This window comes from Nerophis ophidion, linkage group LG16, assembly GCF_033978795.1.
Source record: "Nerophis ophidion isolate RoL-2023_Sa linkage group LG16, RoL_Noph_v1.0, whole genome shotgun sequence".
In the NCBI taxonomy this organism is placed as follows: domain Eukaryota; kingdom Metazoa; phylum Chordata; class Actinopteri; order Syngnathiformes; family Syngnathidae; genus Nerophis; species Nerophis ophidion.
In genome coordinates, this window is record NC_084626.1 from 40,107,111 (window position 1) to 40,126,257 (window position 19,147).

Here is a 19,147-nt window from a genome sequence, read left to right on the forward strand (position 1 = left end):
CCACAGAAAGTGTCTTACTGAGAGAAAGGAAGTTGAAGGTGCCCACCATATATGAATAATGACGAGACGCTTCACAATATATTAAAAACCCCGTTTCTATATGAGTTGGGAAATTGTGTGAGAAGTAAATATAAACGGAATACAGTGATTTGCAAACCCCTTTGAACCCATATTCAATTGAATGCACTACAAAGACAAGATATCTGATGTTCAAACTCATAAACTTTGTTTTTTTTTGCAAATAATAATCAACTTAGAATTTCATGGCTGCAACACGTGCCATAGTAGTTGGGAAAGGGCATGTTCACCACTGCGTTACATCACATTTTCTTTGAACAACACTCAATAAACGTTTGGGAACCGAGGAAACTAATTGTTGAAGCTTTGAAAGCGGAATTCTTTCCCATTCTTGTCTTATGTAGAGCTTCAGTCGTTCAACAGTCCGGGGACTCCGCTGTCGTATTTTACGCTTCATAATGCACCACACATTTTCGATGGGAGACATGTCTGGACTGCAAGCGGGCCAGGAAAGTACCCGCACTCTTTTACTACGAAGCCACGCTGTTGTAACACGTGGCTTGGCATTGTTTTGCTGAAATAAGCAGGGGCGTCCATGATAACGTTGCTTGGATGACAACATATGTTGCTCCAAAACCTGTATGGACCATTCAGCATTAATGATGCCTTCACAGATGTGTAAGTTACCCATGCCTTGGGCACTAATGCACCCCCATACCACTAGAGATGTTGGCTTTTGAACTTTGCACCTATAAAATCCGGATGGTTATTTTCCTCTTTGTTCCGGAGGACACCACGTCCACAGTTTCCAAATATAATTTGAAATGTGGACTCGTCAGACCACAGAACGCTTTTCCACTTTGCATCAGTCCATCTTAGATGATTTCGAGCCCAGCAAAGCTGGCGGCGTTCCTGGGTGTTGTTGATAAATGGCTTACGCTTTGCATAGTAGAGTTTTAACTTGCACTTACAGATGTGGCGACCAACTGCATCTACTGACAGTGGTTTTATGAAGTGTTCCTGAGCCCATGTGGTGATATGTTTTACACACTGATGTCGGTTTTTGATGCAGTACCACCTGAGGGATGAAAGGTCCGTAATATCATTGCTTACGTGCAGTGATTTCTCCAGATTCTCTGAACCTTTTGACGATTTTACGGACCGTAGATGGTAAAATCCCTAAATTCCTTGCAATAGCTCATTGAGAAATGTTTTTCTAAAACTGTTCGACAATTTGCTTACAAATTGGTGACCCTCACCCCATCCCTGTTTGTGAATTACTTAGCATTTCATGGAAGCTGCTTTTATACCCAATCATGGCACCCACCTGTTCCCAATTAGCCTGCACACCTGTGAGATGTTCCAAATTAATGTTTGATGAGCATTCCTCAACTTTATCAGTATTTATTGCCACCATTCCCAACCTCTTTTTTACGTGTTGCTGGCATCAAATTCTAAAGTTAATGATTATTTGCAAAAAAAATGTTTATGAGTTTGAACATCAAATATGTTGTCTTAGTAGAATATTCAACGGAATATGGATTGAAAATGATTTGCAAATCATTGTATTCCGTTTATATTCACATCTAACACAATTTCTTAACTCATATGGAAACGGGGTTTGTGATATTTAAAGCCCTTTTCTACTAACTTGACTCTCGCCATATCCTTGTACTTCGCTGATCTTCACACAAGGATCTGGGCTGGAGGGCATCGCAAACTCCTTCAAAATAGCAAAAAATAATGAACCAATCAGGATCGCTGGGCGGGATACCATAGATGTGACGTAGCGCCGAAGCGACTATTTGGAGCGAGTATGCGTGTGCTGACATTGATTCTGCTATTGCAACTGTTTTGCGACATCGATCGTCTACTGACATTGCTGTGTTGTTTCAGTAAAAGTTCTCTAACTTTTCGCTCTGTCGTTATCCAATATGTCGGCTGTTCTGCTCTCATCAGCGTCACGAGTTGACTTCGATGTCAGTGGTTGAAGTAGCACATCATTCAAGATAACGGACAAGTAGTTTATCCAATCACATACAATGATTTTTTTTACAAGTCCCCGCCTTCTGAAATAGATCTCCAATTGAGAACTCCCAGATCCTTGTGTGGAGCTCAGCGAACTACAAAGATGTGGCGAGTCAGGTTACTTTTCTGCCCCGTCAGTGATGAAAATGTAAAAATGTTTTTAAACCGTTCCATATCAGGTTAGTTGTCTCAGGAAGGTATGCAAATGTACGTATTGATTATGTGATATGTTGTTTACATAATTTGAAAAATTAATTTCCCATGGATTTGTTATTGAAAAAAATATGCATCTAATTAAATTAAAGTTTGATTAAAATTATTTCTGCTTAGCTTATTAAGAGTATGTGTGGATGTGTGCATGTATGAAGGGTCTGCGTGAGCAAAGTATGATTGTCAAATGTGATTTTACCCAGAAATTCAATAAAATATGTTTGGAAAAAAAAGTATGTGTGAGACACAAGCTAAAGGTCTCAATAGGTTGCTTGTATTGTACAGATTAAGCTTTTTACTGTAAAGCTGTGTGGTATTGAACACACCAAGAAGGCTGCTTATGGGAGGATCAAGTGTTTGAAACACTAACCCTTTGTTTCCTGCACACTTTAGGCTTGTTAGTCCAACTCTTTCATGCTTAACTGTTTTATGTCAGTAATATTTTATCTTATCCTCTTGTTTCTTATTTGGTAATCGTATCACATCAAATTAAAATGTCCGTAATTGTCTATAAAAACATAGTTAATACATATATATATATATATATATATATATAGTTATATATATATATAGACTTTATATATACAACTATATATATATATATAACTATATATAACATATATAACAATACATATAACTATATATATAGTTTTATATATATAGTTTTATAAATAACCATATATGTTATAGTTATATATATGTACATATGTATATGTATATATATGTATATACAGTATATATATATGTTATAGTATGTTTTATACATATATATACATATATATATATATATATATATATATATATATATATATAATATATATATATATATATATATATATATATATATATATATATACATACATATATACATACAGTGGGGCAAAAAAGTATTTAGTCAGCCACAGATTTTGCAAGTTTTCCCACTTAAAATGATGACAGAGGTCTGTAAATTTCATCATAGGTACACTTCAACTATGACGGACAGAATATGGGAAAATCCAGGAAATCACATTGTAAGGAATTTTAAATAATTTATTTGTAAATTATGGTGGAAAATAAATATTTGGTCAACCATTTAAAAGCTCTCACTGATGGAAGGAGGTTTTGGCTCAAAATCTCACGATACGTAGCCCCATTCATTCTTTCCTTAACACGGATCAATCCATCCATCCATTTTTTACTGCTTATTCCCTTTGGGGTTGCAGGGGGCGCTGGTGCCTATCTCAGCTAGAATCGGGCGGAAGGCGGGGTACACCCTGGACAAGGCGCTGCTAATCGCAGGGCCAACACAGATAGACAGACAACATTCACACTCACATTCACACACTAGGGCCAATTTAGTGTTGCCAATCAACCTATCCCCAGGTGCATGTCTTTGGAATTGGGAGGAAGCCGGAGTAACCGGAGGGAACCCACGCAGTTACGGGGAGAACACGCAAACTCCACACAGAAAGATCCCGAGCCCGGAATTGAACCCAGGACTACTCAGGACCTTTGTATTGTGAGGCAGACGCACTAGCACATCTTCTCATTCTATGTGTTTTTCTTTATTTTCATGACTATTTAGATTGTAGATTGGCACTGAAGGAATTAAAATTGTGAATGAACACATGTGGGGTTATGTACTTAACAAAAAAGGTGAAATAACTGAAAACAGGTTTCATATTCTAGTTTCTTCAATTATATATATATATATATATATATATATATATATATATATATATATATATATATATATATATATATATTAATGGTGTTCCTTTCAGTCCAATATCATAAAAAACAAAGCTGTGCAAAGCTGGACAGCCAGTTGACATCTAAATGTACTCCAATAAGAACACCGGGTTGGTCTTTCCTTAAATTTTAGTCAAGTCTTTTAACAATTGTAAACATTGTATGTTAAAGGCTAATATGAGCTAGCAGGTACACAACAGCTAAGCACGCAGCAGCACACAAGCTAGACAAACATAATATTTTAACAAGATTGCAGCACATTTGTCAAAACGAATTTGAAACTAATTATAGTCGGATATTACTTACACATACAAATTTCTCCAAGGTAGAAACGAATTAGAAGGTATGCAGTAACAAACGTGCCCGCACCATTCAACTTAATGTTATTGAATATAGTGACCACCAAACTACAGACCATTGGAGTGTATAGTTTGTGTGTAAACGTCACATTTTGTAACATGTTTTACACGTACACAATCTGATCTTTAAATCTTCTTAAGTCTTGTTTTTAATTGGAATTATTGTGTATTTGAGATGATCTTCATGACCAAAGGATGGATGAAGCACCTGAGGGAGGCTCAACAGGTGTGTGTATGAGTTACTGCCAGTCACATGTGCAGGTGACAGAGGACTAACAGGTGAGCGTAATGACCAAATATGGGCAAGGAAGCACAACAAACAAATATGACTCAAACTGCAACATCTCTGGAGACTCAAATAACATGACAGTACAATTTATTATCAAGCTTTATAGTTTTATGCAATTTATTTTTGTCCATCTATTTTGTATTTAATAGTGAACACTACTTTGGTGTGTGATTTTGCAATGTCATTAATATTGCTTGTTGGCAGGTCTAACATTTGTGATAATATGTTAGTTAAATCATTTAAATGTATTTTTTCCCCTGGTATGTTGACTACTTAAACATAATGGCTGGACACATCATTATTTAGAAACGGTATATGATGGTCAGAACAAAAAAGGAAATTAAATTGTCAAAAAGTTTATCATCCCCCAAATTATTTTAAAGTTGTAATGTTACACAACTAGGCTGTATTGCTTTTGTAAGAAAGCTTTTATACCTACAAAATGTAACAATTATTTTTTTGAGCTATTGCAATAATACAATTTATCAATCCATCCATCTATTTTCTACCCCTTGGTCCTCTCGGGGTTGGGGGGGGGGGGGGGGGGGGCAGATGGCTGTAGCCTATCCCAGCTGCATTTGGGTGGAAGGCCGAGTACACCCTGGACAAGTCGCCACCTCATCACAACTATCCATCCATCCATTTTGTACAGCTTGTCCTTTTTGGGATCTCGGGGGATGCTACAGCCTACCCCAGCTGCATTCGTACACCCTGGACAAGTCGCCACCTCATCACAACTATAATTTATCTAATTTGTTTATGTTTTAAAGTTTTATACTTTCTTGAACACATTTCAAATTTTTTAGTTTGCTATACTGCAAGGATTAAAACTATTAGTTATATTATTAAAGTAATACATCTTTATTTTTAGTAGTAATATTGCAATAACAAAACTGTCATATGATTGAGATGAGGTGGCGACTTGTTCAGGTTGTACACTGCCTTCCGCCTGAGTGTAGCTGGGATAGGCACCAGCTACTTTGAGAGGGACAAGTGGTAGAAAATGGATGGATGAACAGACGAACATTTGACTTCCACTAGATCAGTGGTTCTCAAATGAGGGTACGTGTACCCCTGGGGGTACTTGAAGGTATGCTAAGGGGTACATGAGATTTAAAAAAAAAAAATTCTAAAAATAGCAACAATTCAAAAATCCTTTATACATATATTTATTGAAAAATAGCAACAATTCAAAAATCGTTTAAAAATATATTTTTGGAATAATGCTTCAACAAAATATGAATGTAAGTTCATAAACTGTGAAAAGAAATGCAACAAAGCAATATTCAGTGTTGACAGCTAGATTTTTTGTGGACATGTTCCATAAATATTGATGTTAAAGATTTCTTTTTTTGTGAAGAAATGTTGAGAATTAAGTTCATGAATCCAGATGGATCTCTATTACAATCCCCAAAGAGGGCACTTTAAGTTGATAATTACTTCTATGTGTAGAAATCTTTATTTATAATTTAATCACTTGTTACTTTTCAACAAGTTTTTAGTTATTTTTATATCTTTTTTTCCAAATAGTTCAAGAAAGACCACTACAAATGAGCAATATTTTGCACTGTTATACAATTTAATAAATCAGAAACGGATGACATAGTGCTGTATTTTACTTCTTTATCTCTCTTTTTTTTAACCAAAAATGCTTCGCTCTGATTAAGGGAGTACTTGAATTAAAAAAGTGTTCACAGGGGGTACATCACTGAAAAAAGGTTGAGTACCACTGCACTAGATGGTGACAATCTTGCGGCTCAGAATGTTGAAGCAGTCCTTCACCCGCCCAGCAGGAGGCAGCATCTCAGTGGTTTCTGTCCCAATGACCTTACCTTCGTCTCCATGACCACCCTCTTCCTCCTCATGGTGCAGGAATTCATTGTCATTGTTGCCAAGACAACAAAGAAAGTCAGACGTGGCCGATGAAAATGTAAAGTGATCTGCTTTATTTCGTCGGGAGGAGAAATAGAAACATTTGAGGACGTTGACACACTTTTTAAGTTCCTTACAAGACAAGATGGCGCCGTGTGAGTCATCAGCGGCCACAACAATACGACATGCAGCAACAACACATTGATACACAAACTACAGCATAGAAAGTCAACGGGTAGAAATGTATTGTCTTGGTTTGTACAAAACAGAAAAGCTGGGACCTACAAACAACATTTTAGAAGAGTTTTCTTCCATCTTTGTACTTTCTTTTTTTTACAAAGACTGATGGCTTAGGCAAAGTTGGGCTGGATTCCACTGAGAGCTTTAACGCGTAGAAAAATAGAAGTTATGTTGTCACTTTTTCTTTTCACTTCATGCTTTTTCTTTTCGCTTCTCCTGGAAAGATGGACTATAATGTACTGTATGCACTGCACTGCATAGTACACCACTATACACATGGTACTGTATTATATTGTACAATACACTACGCTCTGTATTCTACTGTACTGTATACAGTACATTACAATACATCCTGTACTTTAATGGGCTATAATGGAAAGTAGGCTGCGTTCACACTTTAGCTGCTGCTAACATTTTACAAAACAAACTTGTTACGTGATAGCGTTCACATCTCTCAAAGTCTGCGATAAACACGACGACTTGATTGAATGAATATTACATAACTCAAATACAGTAAATCGGTTATTTGCGGGTAATTAAAAATGTAGTTATTGACAATAATTTAAAGTTAAAGTACCTATGATTGTCACACACACACTAGGTGTGGTGAATTTGTTTTCTGCATTTGACCCATCACCCTTGATCCCCCCTGGGAGGTGAGGGAGCAGTGAGCAGCAGAGGTGGCCTCGCTCAGTAATCATTTTTGGTGATTTAACCCCCAATTTCAACCTTTAATGGTGACTGCCAAGCAAGGAGGTAATGGGTCCCATTTTTATAGTCTTTGGTGTGACTAAGGTTTGAACTCCTGACCTACCGATCTGAGGGTGAAAACTCTAACCACTAGGCCAGTGGTTCTCAAATGGGGGTACGCGTACCCCTGGGGGTACTGGAAGGTATGCCAAAGGGTACGTGAGATTTTTTAAAAATATTCTAAAATAGCAACATTTCAAAAATCCTTTATAAATATATTTATTGAATAATACTTCAAGAAAATATGAATGTAAGTTCATAAACTGTGAAAAGAAATGCAATAAAGTTCAGTGTTGACAGCTAGATTTTTTGTGGACATGTTCCATAAATATTGATGTTAAAGATTTATTTTTTTTGTGAAGAATTATTTAGAATTAAGTTCATCAATCCAGATGGATCTCTATTACAATCCCCAAAGAGGGCACTTTAAGTTGATGATTACTTCTATGTGTAGAAATCTTTATTTATAATTTGTGGGTTCTTCTGAGGATGTCGTAGTCGTAATGGTTTGTACAGTCCTTTGAGACATTTGTGATTTAGGGCTATATAAATAAACATTGATTGATTGATTGATAATTGAATCAATTGTTTATTATTCAACAAGTTTTTAGTTTTTTTCTTTTCCAAATAGTTCAAGAAAGAACACTACAAATGAGCAATATTTTGTACTGTTATACAATTTAATAAATCAGAAACTGATGACATAGTGCTGTATTTTACTTCTTTATCTGTTTTTTTCAACCAAAAATGCTTTTCTCGGATTAGGGGGTACCTGAATTAAAAAAATGTTCACAGGGGGTACATCACTGAAAAAAGGTTGAAAAGCACTGCACTAGGCCACAGAGCTATAAACGCTACACCGGTTCGATCCACCAAAAAACCCCCTGCCAGCTTGACGTTTTCTGATTTCTTAACATTTGCAATAAGTGAGCGTTGTAATTATGAAATTGGATTTATTTGATAATCCTCTCTTTAATTTGTATGGTTCATTTAGGACAAAAGAAGGCAACAAGCATAATCCAGGTTTAAATCGTAGAGCGACGTAATGAGAGGATTTTCATAAAACATTCGGGGAATGTCAGAAACGAGAAACAAGAAAGAAAGTGAATGAGTGACAAGAAGCTTCACTCCCTTGATTGCATTCCGCTACAAAACAAAGGTGCTGAGAGCAATGCAAAGAGCGAACCTTCTTGCAGCCAACACAAACATAATTTAATTTAACCTTCCATGAGGTCACGTATTCACTGGGTTTTGTTAGTCCGCAATGTAACACAAAAGTACATGGATGGATTTTGATAAAACTTCAGCAAACGAGTGGTCCGATTTAAGGGCTGATCCTGATCACCATCTGGATTCAGGATTTCTAAAAGCATCCAAGTGCTTTTTTTTTAATTCATTTAGCATCTTGGCTTTCATGAAAACCTACTAAAAATACTTTGACAGAGTTGTCGCACGCACATACATTTTTCATGTCTGTCATTTTAACACTTCTCCATGTCTTTGGTCTGTTTAGCCTTCGCATTTGACCTTGAGTGAAGCAAACCGCACCAGAGTTCCCCTTACAAGCGGACCAAGAGACGTCTCTCAAGCGGTGTCAGTCGGCTTGTTTGGTGCGCACTCGACCAAACTAAGCGTTACGCACCAGGGTTCATCTCAAGCGCAGCAAAGTGTGAGTGCAGCCTAAAAGTTTTGAACGTTTCAAATCTGTAACATTTCACTTTTTCTGCTCTTGAGTGTGGGCTATAAAGTCACCTTAAACAATGTCATATCCGGAACATGAATGTAGTTTTTATGTCGCCAAATTTAACAGAATAATTCAAATCTGAAACGATAATATATGTTCATTAAGTAGCAAGAAACATTTGATAAGATTGTGCAACAAAATCAGTGGAAAACTAAAGATGTGATTTTGGTTACTTGAAATAAAATGCAGAGTATGATATAATAATAATATATATGTTATTTAGTGCTATTTTGTGTAAAATGTTTTCAAATTCATGTGACAAAACATGTTTTATTGAAATATTGATTGTCATCAAATAATCCCTGACTGTTTCTGTGATTGGACAAAAAATGATGAAACTGATTGGTAATCTTCAGTAATCAATAAAATGTTGAACATACACTGGCCTTGACTTTTGCACATAGAATTCATGCATTAGAAGTCTGTGAAAATCAAGGTGAATGACAGAAGTATTTATCATGAATAAGTACTATGGGTTATCATCAATAAGATGGTCTTAATGATATGTTATACTTATGAAATATTACCTTTCTTTGTTGGAAATGAAATACATTGTTATTTTCATACATTAGTGGGAATGTGTGTGCTTTTTCATCAAGTATTCAATTGATCGGAAAAACAAACATTCCATTAATTTTCTTTTAGCTTGAAAATGAAACAAAAAAAGCAACAAACGACTAAGAAGTTGTTCAAGGTATTAATTTTACACTAAAACAACTATTTTAAAGATTTTTCTTTTCTTCAGTATGAAAAAACAAGTTTTATACAATCATGTTATTCTTTCTCATTACAGATATATCTACTGATCACGGAGGGGAATATAATCCGAACCTATTAATATTCTGATTATTATTATCCACAACTTCCTGAAAAAAAGTTTTTCTGCTGCATCATTTCTGTTCACCCCAGAATGTGTTTAATATTTAAAAGTATCAATAAAACAAATCCTTTTATCTTAGCTTAGCATGTCGGGAAAATAAGCTTTTCTTCATGTTTTGAAGCTGCTGCTTTTTCTTCACCTTACTTCACATTAAGAAGTGAATATGAGTTCATAGTTTTTACATAACTAAGTTAGCGGATAAAAAATTAATAGACAAATTGAAAAACAAAAGCTTTTATGTTTCTTAATTTTTCTCAAGCTGCTGCATGTGGTCCATGTTTAGAATGGATCTTTTTGTAAATGTATAAAAAGTAACTTTATTGCTACTTTGTGTCATTTCCAGCTAAACGTTTTCAGAAATTATTAGTTGCATTCAGTTTGTGCTTGAATAAAAATGGACACACAATAGTTGCTGCTTTTAACATTACTAATTGCTGAGAGTGACATTCTTCAAGGGGCGCCACAAAGATGAGGGGTACAAAAATAATTCATATTTATATATAGTATGTACTATATTTATTAGTACTTCACTGGGATGCCATCAATGTGGGGAGGCTTAGACATGATTTTTTTTTTTTGAGTCACACTATCCTTCACTGTAACTCTCGAACACACAAACACATACGCAGAGTTACACACTCATTGTTATTCCTTTCACATTCAAGCACTCTTCAATGTACTCAAAAAAAAAAACAAGACACAATGTGAGATGTCATTGTTTTCATGGTTCTGGTAAATTATATGCATCTTTACTGGTTTCTCTTAAAGGGCTGTACGTCTTTAAAGGCATTTTTTGATGCATGAGACATTAAAGTGCATCATTACTCTCCTAATACCACAATATTTATTTGAATATTGCTGTGTGACGAAGAAACACAATTCAAAGTGTGCTACATAAACGGGACATAGACACATGTGTGTGCATGTGTGTTCTTGTACAGGACGTCAGACCTTCCTACCCCAATGAACAGGCTGAACAACGGTCACCATGGCAACCAAGCCATGGCGACTGTCTGCATCTAGGTATACCGACTTAGAAGCAGGTATACTGTATATATAGCATACATACATATTTAAAGGGGAACATTATCACAATTTCAGAAGGGTTAACACCAATAAAAATCAGTTCCCAGTGGCTTATTTTATTTTTCGAAGTTTTTTTCCAAAGTTTACCCATCATTGAATATCCCGAAAAAAGGCTTTAAAGTGCCTGATTTTCGCTATCTGTAAATACACCGTCCATTTTCCTGTGACGTCACATAGTGATGCCAATACAAGCAAACATGACGAATAGAACAGCAAGATATAGCGACATTAGCTCGGATTCAGACTCGGATTTCAGCGGCATAAGCGATTCAACAGATTACGCATGTATTGAAACGGATGGTTGGAGTTTGGAGGCAGATAGCGAAAACGAAATTGAAAAAGAAACTGAAGCTATTGAGCGAATAGCCATTAAAGCTATTCGGCGATCGCCTTCTAACCAACGATTGCTACTTTTGACCACTGGAGCAACTTAAATCCGTCGATTGGTAAGTGTTTGTTTGGCATTAAATGTGGGTGGAGGGAAAGGCTGGATGCAAATATAGCTACAAATGTACACACAGCTAGCCTAAATAGCATGTCAGCATCGATTAGCTGGCAGTCATGCCGCGACCAAATATGTCTGATTAGCACATAAGTCAATAACATCAATAAAACTCACCATTGTGATTTTGTTGACTTTATCGTTGGAAATGCATCTGCTTTGAGTGTCGCAGGATATCCACACATCTCTGTGCCGTGTCTGTCGTAAAATCGCCGGTAAAATGTGCAGACCAAACGAGGGACTTTCGCATCTTTTGACACTGGTGCAACTTAAATCTGTCGATTGGTATGCGTTTGTTTGGCATTAAATGTGGGTGGAGGGAAAGGCTGGATGCAAATATAGCTACAAATGAGGCATAACGATGCAATATGTACATACAGCTAGCCTAAATAGCATGTTAGCATCGATTAGCAGGCCGTGCTAATCGATGCACACTCCACGTAAATTAACTTGAAACCGTCACTGATCGTGTTGTTACACACTCCGACAACACAATGACGAGGCATGATGTCTCAAAGGTACGGAAAACAGTCGAAACAACGTAAAATAACAGAGTTAAATTGACTTGTGTGTGTAATGTGTTTGAGAAAATGGTCATCGCTCCGACAGCGAACAATTGAAAGGCGTTTAGATCGCCAAATTCACCCTTTTAGAGTTCGGAAATCGGTTAAAAAAACTTATGGTCTTTTTTCTGCAACATCAAGGCAGATATTGACGCTTACATAGGTCTGGTGATAATGTTCCCCTTTAAATGTATGCATACATGTATATATGTATATACACTGTATCTGCATGTACAGTATTGTATGTTTCAGTTTGTGTGTGTTATTGTGTTACAGCTCATGTGCAGTTGAAATGAGTACAAATAATCAATACAATGATGTATACATCCTTAATTTGACTGTACAATATCATCATTATTATCACCCACAGTACAGCCTCCTACTGTACTTTCCATCGCTCAAAAGCAGGCCAATGCATGCTGAACATTTGCTACTGTTTAAACTTTAGTGATGATCAGCTGGTGGGTTTAGATTAAGCCACATCATTAGGTACACCTACACAAACGCAGATCACATTTACGCCTTTTCCTTTTTTTAAAAGCTGAAATGCTTGATGAGGTACAGTATCTATTTTTGTATTTATCTGCTCGATCCGTTGTTCCCAGCTTTAAGGCAGTTTTTCCAAAATATAACAATTTTACAAATATTTTTACTCATAATTGTGTCTCAATACAACTTTTCCCACCTAAACGATACCGATATCACAGCCTAAAGTATCCGCCGATGCAAATATTGATCGAATAATACGATATCCGCAGGAATCCTACATTCTTATGGAATGTTAGAAAAGTTTTGATCAAGTGAAATTAGTCAGAGAACACAAACCTATTCATTATTAACCGTTAAATGTGGACTTACATTGTCTAAAAGTTAAAGTGGAGTAGTAATTTAATTTTGGTGACACCTTGTTTTCACAATAATTTATGAAGTTAAGCTCATGGCGCTGTAACTTGATCAAATCATTTGAAAAATAGTTTTGCAATCTAAATACTTTTTAGCACATACAGTGTTTGTGTCGAACAGTTTGCCCGCCACACTTCACAGTTCACTTACTACTACTACATCATGGATACTTAAGTACCATTAAGTACATTTATATTTAAATACATTATTTAAGTACCTATTGAAGTTTAAAAATGTGTGTGAAACCCATGTGGAGGACTTATAAAAAATGTTAAATGTATGTACTGTAAATTTCGGATTATAAACAGCTACTTTTTTCCTAGGCTTTGAACCCTGCGGTTTGTGAAACCGTGCAGCTCATTTATGTATTTTTCTTCGCTGATGGACAGCTATTAAATGATTAACCGTCAAAAAGGTGTGAGAAAAGGCAAGGTTTGTCCGGTCCCACCACTGTGCCGAAAGCAGCAGAGATAAAAATAAAAACAAAAATAAAAGGAAGCGAGATATACAAAAGTGAAAATAATTCAGGATTAAATTAGAGTAAAGAGGAACTCATTCATATTCTAACCAGTACCACAATGAGTATATGATTGTAATATTAGTCACTGTGCTTCAACAGTTCTTTAGTATAATTAGTAAAAAACATCTGCTTTTACCGTTTCTTAAACTGGCTCATGATAGTATATTGTTTAGATTCTTTACTGAATCTATTCCACAGTTTAATCCCATATACCAATACACTAAATGCTTTTAAAGGCCTACTGAAATGTGATTTTCTTATTTAAACGGGGATAGCAGGTTCATTCTGTCATACTTGATCATTTTGCGATATTGCCATATTTTTGCTGAAAGGATTTAGTAGAGAACATCGACGATAAAGTTCGCAACTTTTGTTCGCTAATAAAAAAGCCTTGCCTGTACCGGAAGTAGCAGACGATGTGCGCGTGAAGTCACGGGTTGTGGAGCTCCTCACATCCTCACATTGTTTATAATCATGGCCATCAGCAAAGAGAGCGATTCGGACCGAGAAAGCGACGATTTCCCCATTAATTTGAGCGAGGATGAAAGGTTTGTGGATGAGGAAAGTGACAGTGAAGGACTAGCGTTTTAGTGAGATTATATGGTACCTGAAAGTCGGAGGGGTTTGGCCACGAGTATGGTGACCGCCAGTGTTTCCGAGGTAAGCCACGTTTCTTGACGAGTCAAGGCAGCCGGGCTGAGATTTTTTTTTCCCCTTCTACGGAGTAAGCATCCAACGGTCGGTGGCGGCTGGTGGGAGGAGGCAAGAGAGTCCACAGCTGCAGGAGAAACGACGCATCCTCTCCGCTCATGTCTACGGTAAGAGCCGAATAAAAACTAGGAAACACCGTTAGTGTTTGTGTTGCTAAAGGCGGCTGCAATTCACCGCTTCCTACCTACATTTTTCTTCTTTGACATCTCCATAATTCATTGAACAAATTGCAAAAGATTCAGCAACACAGATGTCCAGAATACTGTGTAATTATGTGATTAAAGCAGACTACTTATAGCTGTGATCGGTGCAGGATCAAAATGTCTGCTACAATCCATTACGTCACGCGCACGTGTCATCATACCGCGACGTTCTCAACAGGATACTTCGCACGAAATTTAAAATTGCAATTTAGTAAACTAACCCGGCCGTATTGGCATGTGTTGCAATGTTAATATTTCATCATTGATATATAAACTATCAGACTGTATGGTCGGTAGTAGTGGGTTTCAGTAGGCCTTTAAGGTTGTGCATGAAGTAAACAGTTATTAAAAAAACAAAAAAACAAAACAGAATAAGTGTTTTATTGTGTGTGCTGTGGCGCCATCTTTTGGACGAAATTGCTCACTGCAGGTGCTGCAGGTGCTGCATTACCCTTCTATTTAGACTTTTTTTCAAACTTACTGGAGTACAGTTCAGTCTTCTACAGAGTTTCTATTCGTTTCTATCCGACTCCCAGCAACGTTTGTAAGTTTTACAGCATAACTAAAACAATTTTTTACTTACTAAACCGTCCCATGTGTAATGTCTGTCATAGTGTTTTCGTGCATATTTGTATGTGCTATGGTAATGTAATGAAGCTAGCGTTGTTAGCTCTAGCTACCATGCTAACACAAGTACAAATGTTTTTATTAGTATTATTAACCAACAATGGCATTCTCTTTGTATTGTTTCAGTTTTGTAAATTCACCCAAACGTCACCGTAGACTCATTGAGTCTGTTTAGTGGGTCCATGACGATGAATCCTGTTCAGACGACTCCTGATACTGCTGTGTTACAGACACAGTTTGGAAACAATTAAGGTATGTAAATGAACTTTACAAAATCTAAATACCTCATTTCACAGAGTATCTATCAGCAGTTTATAGTCAAGTGCGGCTAATAAATGGAAAAATAGGTTTTCTTCTAAAATGTAGTGGGTGCGGCTTATATCCAGGTGCGCTGTATAGTCCAGAAGATATGGTTAGTATTCAGCCACTAAATACTTTCTTTACAGAAATTAATCGAAAACTCTGCAATAATGGCGAAAACACTTAGTGCTGTAAGTGTAGTCGCAGCATGAAGTTATGTATTAGTGTATTAGTTTTATCGGGCATTGCAGTAAATCAAACTTCAACAATCCAACATTTTTTATAAGGAGCAGAGAAGCAAAACCTAATTAATTCTACCTTTTTTCTTGTCTATATGGATAGTTTATTCACTTCCAGTTTTGAAATGTGTAACAGAGAGTATGTAACAGTAGATAGGCAGCTGGTAAAACATGTATTTATAATATAATTCATATATCCATCCATTTTCTACCGCTTGTCCCTTTCGGTGTTGCGGGGGGGGGTGCTGGAGCCTGTCTCAGCTGTATTCGGGCGGAAGGCAGGCCACACCCTGGACCAGTCGCTATTAATATATTTATGTAAGTTGTTATATGATACTTAATATATCTATGTAACTTGTTATATGATACTAACGCTTGTTTGCAATATTTTAATGATCTAATCGAGATGCCAAATGTACACAACAGATTCATGATCAAAAGTGAGCATTGTTATTTTATAAAGTGCATTTCATACAATCATCCATTTGATTACACTTGAAATGATTTGATATTTTTAGTTGTTTTTTTGTACATTTGGCGTGTTTGTCCTGAATTACAAGGAAGAAGAAGCTTGTTGTTTTCCCTCTGTCCACAAGGTGGCATCCTCCTAATTAATATGATGTTATGACATGATTCAAATGTGTAATTTCAAGTGTGTACTTAAGTAGTAGAAATTTGGTAAACAACACTTCCTGACACCTTCAGAGCTTGCGCTGCATCGAGTCGACCACTATATTGAATTGTGCAGGTGTACCTAATAAAGTGGCCTGTGTGCGTATTGTTAAATATAAAAACAATAAAGAACTGTTATTTCCGTCATGTTACATGAACGACTCAGCTAACAGTGATGGTGTTGAAATGTCATGTGACAAAATACTGAAGCTTCAGACGAATGATCTCGTATTCGAAGCCTTAGCAACCGTTAGCGTTGATTATGACAAATCTACTTTGCTCTTAGCTATAAAAAATAAATCAGCTTGGACAATCTTTACATGAATTATCGTCCTTCGGCAGTCATCCTCACATGCACGCTCACATCCACAGATGAAGATGACTAAGGCCAGGTTTGGGAATGAAGAGCGAGAAGAAGCCGCTTGAAGGTTTTTTAGCTCTCCTGGATCGTTAAGACTACAAAAAGTGTTTTGTGGGTAGAGAGGACTTAACAAGCACATGTCGTGCGATCGTCATGTGACCTGCTGGCTACATTTCTGTCTTGCGGAATAATTGGAATGAGTCGAAAAGGGGCAGTGAAGTTCTTAGTTTTACTCCCAGAGTCGTCCTCTGTGGTTTTCATGTTCATAAGGTGAGACTTTGTGTCTCTGGTTGGATGTTTCCAGAACATTCTTCTTCGTAGTTCCAACCTCAACACTCAGTGGCTTTTGTCCAAAGTATTTTGATTTATTTTTTTTACCTGCGTCCCACCTCTGGTCCCACATGGTTCTCGTGAGGAAGTCCGCACGTTCCCTCACGCGGGAACAGGCAGTTTTGTGCCAGCATCTTGTGTGCTGCTTCTAGATGGTTGCTTCCTCGTTGGTAGTTGATGTTAATGCTGCGCTTTGGACTGGAGCCGCTCAGCAGGCGATCCGTGGGACTGGCGCCAGAGATGTCTCGCAGGTGCTCGTCATCGTCCGTGTCAGCGTCGATGTACTTGCTGATCGAAGAGTCGTGGAAGGTGAAGACGGTGGGGGCCAAGGCGGCACTCTCTGGAGACTTGGGCGGGGTCCTGCTGCTGGCTGTTGTGTAGACGGACACTTGGGGGCTGAGCAAAGAGTGGTCAGACAGGACGGAGTTGTCCGACAGCGGCGACGGTCCGGACGCCTTGTCGTTGCGGCAGCTTTCCTTGGAGAAGAAGCTTCTTGATGCGTTGCTGGAGAATAAGAATTTTCTCGCATTTTCCGAGCAGGAGGGTTTGGTGACAGTGGTGGGTGTCATTGTGGGCGCACCGAAGGTGTGCTGTGACCAAGTTACAGTCGGACTGTTACTATGGCAAAGGTCCAACGGTGAACTCTGAGGGTATCGCAGGTTCTCCTGGAAGTCGGTAGCGCAGCTGATGTAGCTGTCGATGCTGGACAGACTCTTCATGTCGCTGACGCCTTCTCTGGTTGCCATCATTGATGGACGGTGATCCTGCATGGCGCCAAGCTCGATCTCATCTCTTGACTTTCCGACCCTGGAAGCTCTGTTTTTAGCGTTGAGGTTTGGCTGTGACTGAGTCTTGGCCATTTGGGCGTACATCTCCTCCAGCTTATGAACGTTCAACTTTTGAGGACTGCAGTCCTGATTCTTCTCAGGCGATCCTAAGTGTTGCGTGTTGAAGGAGCGGTTGGAACTGGTTTCTGATGTTGCTCTCTTCGGCGTCCACTTCCAACGATTGGGTGAGAGGTGGTTATCATGAGACCTCTCATTCTTTTCCACCACCACGTCCATCAGTTCTGCACTACGGGCAAACGCCTCCTTCAAGTTCATGGAGACAATGCTACCATTTCTCTTTGCTCTCTCCAGGGCTTCTCTGCGTTTCAGAGCTTTTTCTTGTCTCTTCTGCTCCTTGTAGAACTCAGAGAAGTTGTTGACAATGATTGGAATGGGGAGCGCTATCACCAGCACTCCAGCTATGCAGCACAAACCCCCTACTATCTTGCCCAGCAGAGTCTTTGGGTAGATGTCTCCATAACCGACTGTGGTCATTGTGATGGTCGCCCACCAGAAAGAAGCCGGAATGCTTTTAAACTTGGTGTCCTCCTCATCCTTCTCTGCAAAGAACACTAGACTGGAAAAGATCATGATGCCCATGGCCAGGAATAGAATGAGCAGGCCCAGCTCGTTGTAGCTTCTCCTGAGGGTGAAGCCTAGAGACTGAAGCCCTGTGGAGTGGCGAGCGAGCTTCAGAATACGAAGGATTCGCATGATCCGAAATATTTGGACAACGCGACGCACATTCTGAAACTGCAACACGCTCTTGTTGGATTCCGTCAAGAAGATGGTGACATAGTAAGGCAGAATGGCCAGCAGGTCGATGACGTTCAGAGGACCTTTGAAGAACTTCCACTTGTTGGGCGATGAGAGGAAGCGGAGAAGATACTCCATGGTGAACCAGGCGATGCACACTGCTTCCACGTGGGCCAGCTGAGGATTGTCAGTGGACTGACCGAACTCATCTGTGTCCTGAAGCTCTGGTAGAGTGTTGAGGGACAAGGCGATGGTAGACAACACAATAAAGAGGATGGAGATGATGGCCAGGATCTGAAAGACATTACACAAATTAGGTCAACAAATTGACTGTAGTTAATTCTGTCTATAACTACACCTGCTCTATACTGTCAATATGTCTTTATCTATACCTGCTTTATAACGTCTGTAACTACACCTTTC

General features: G+C 38.1%; 1 protein-coding gene across 1 annotated transcript in view; it reads right to left on the reverse strand.

The window, feature by feature from the left end:
- Positions 1 to 6,563: 6,563 nt before the first annotated feature.
- The window catches only part of kcnb1 (potassium voltage-gated channel, Shab-related subfamily, member 1), a 142,247-nt gene continuing 129,663 nt past the window's right edge, over positions 6,564 to 19,147 (reverse strand). Inside the window, exon 3 of the mRNA XM_061875214.1 lies at positions 6,564 to 19,018. Within this exon, the coding sequence (XP_061731198.1) occupies positions 17,186 to 19,018 (1,833 nt within the window). The 3' untranslated portion in view covers positions 6,564 to 17,185. The remainder of the gene's footprint in view (positions 19,019 to 19,147) is intronic.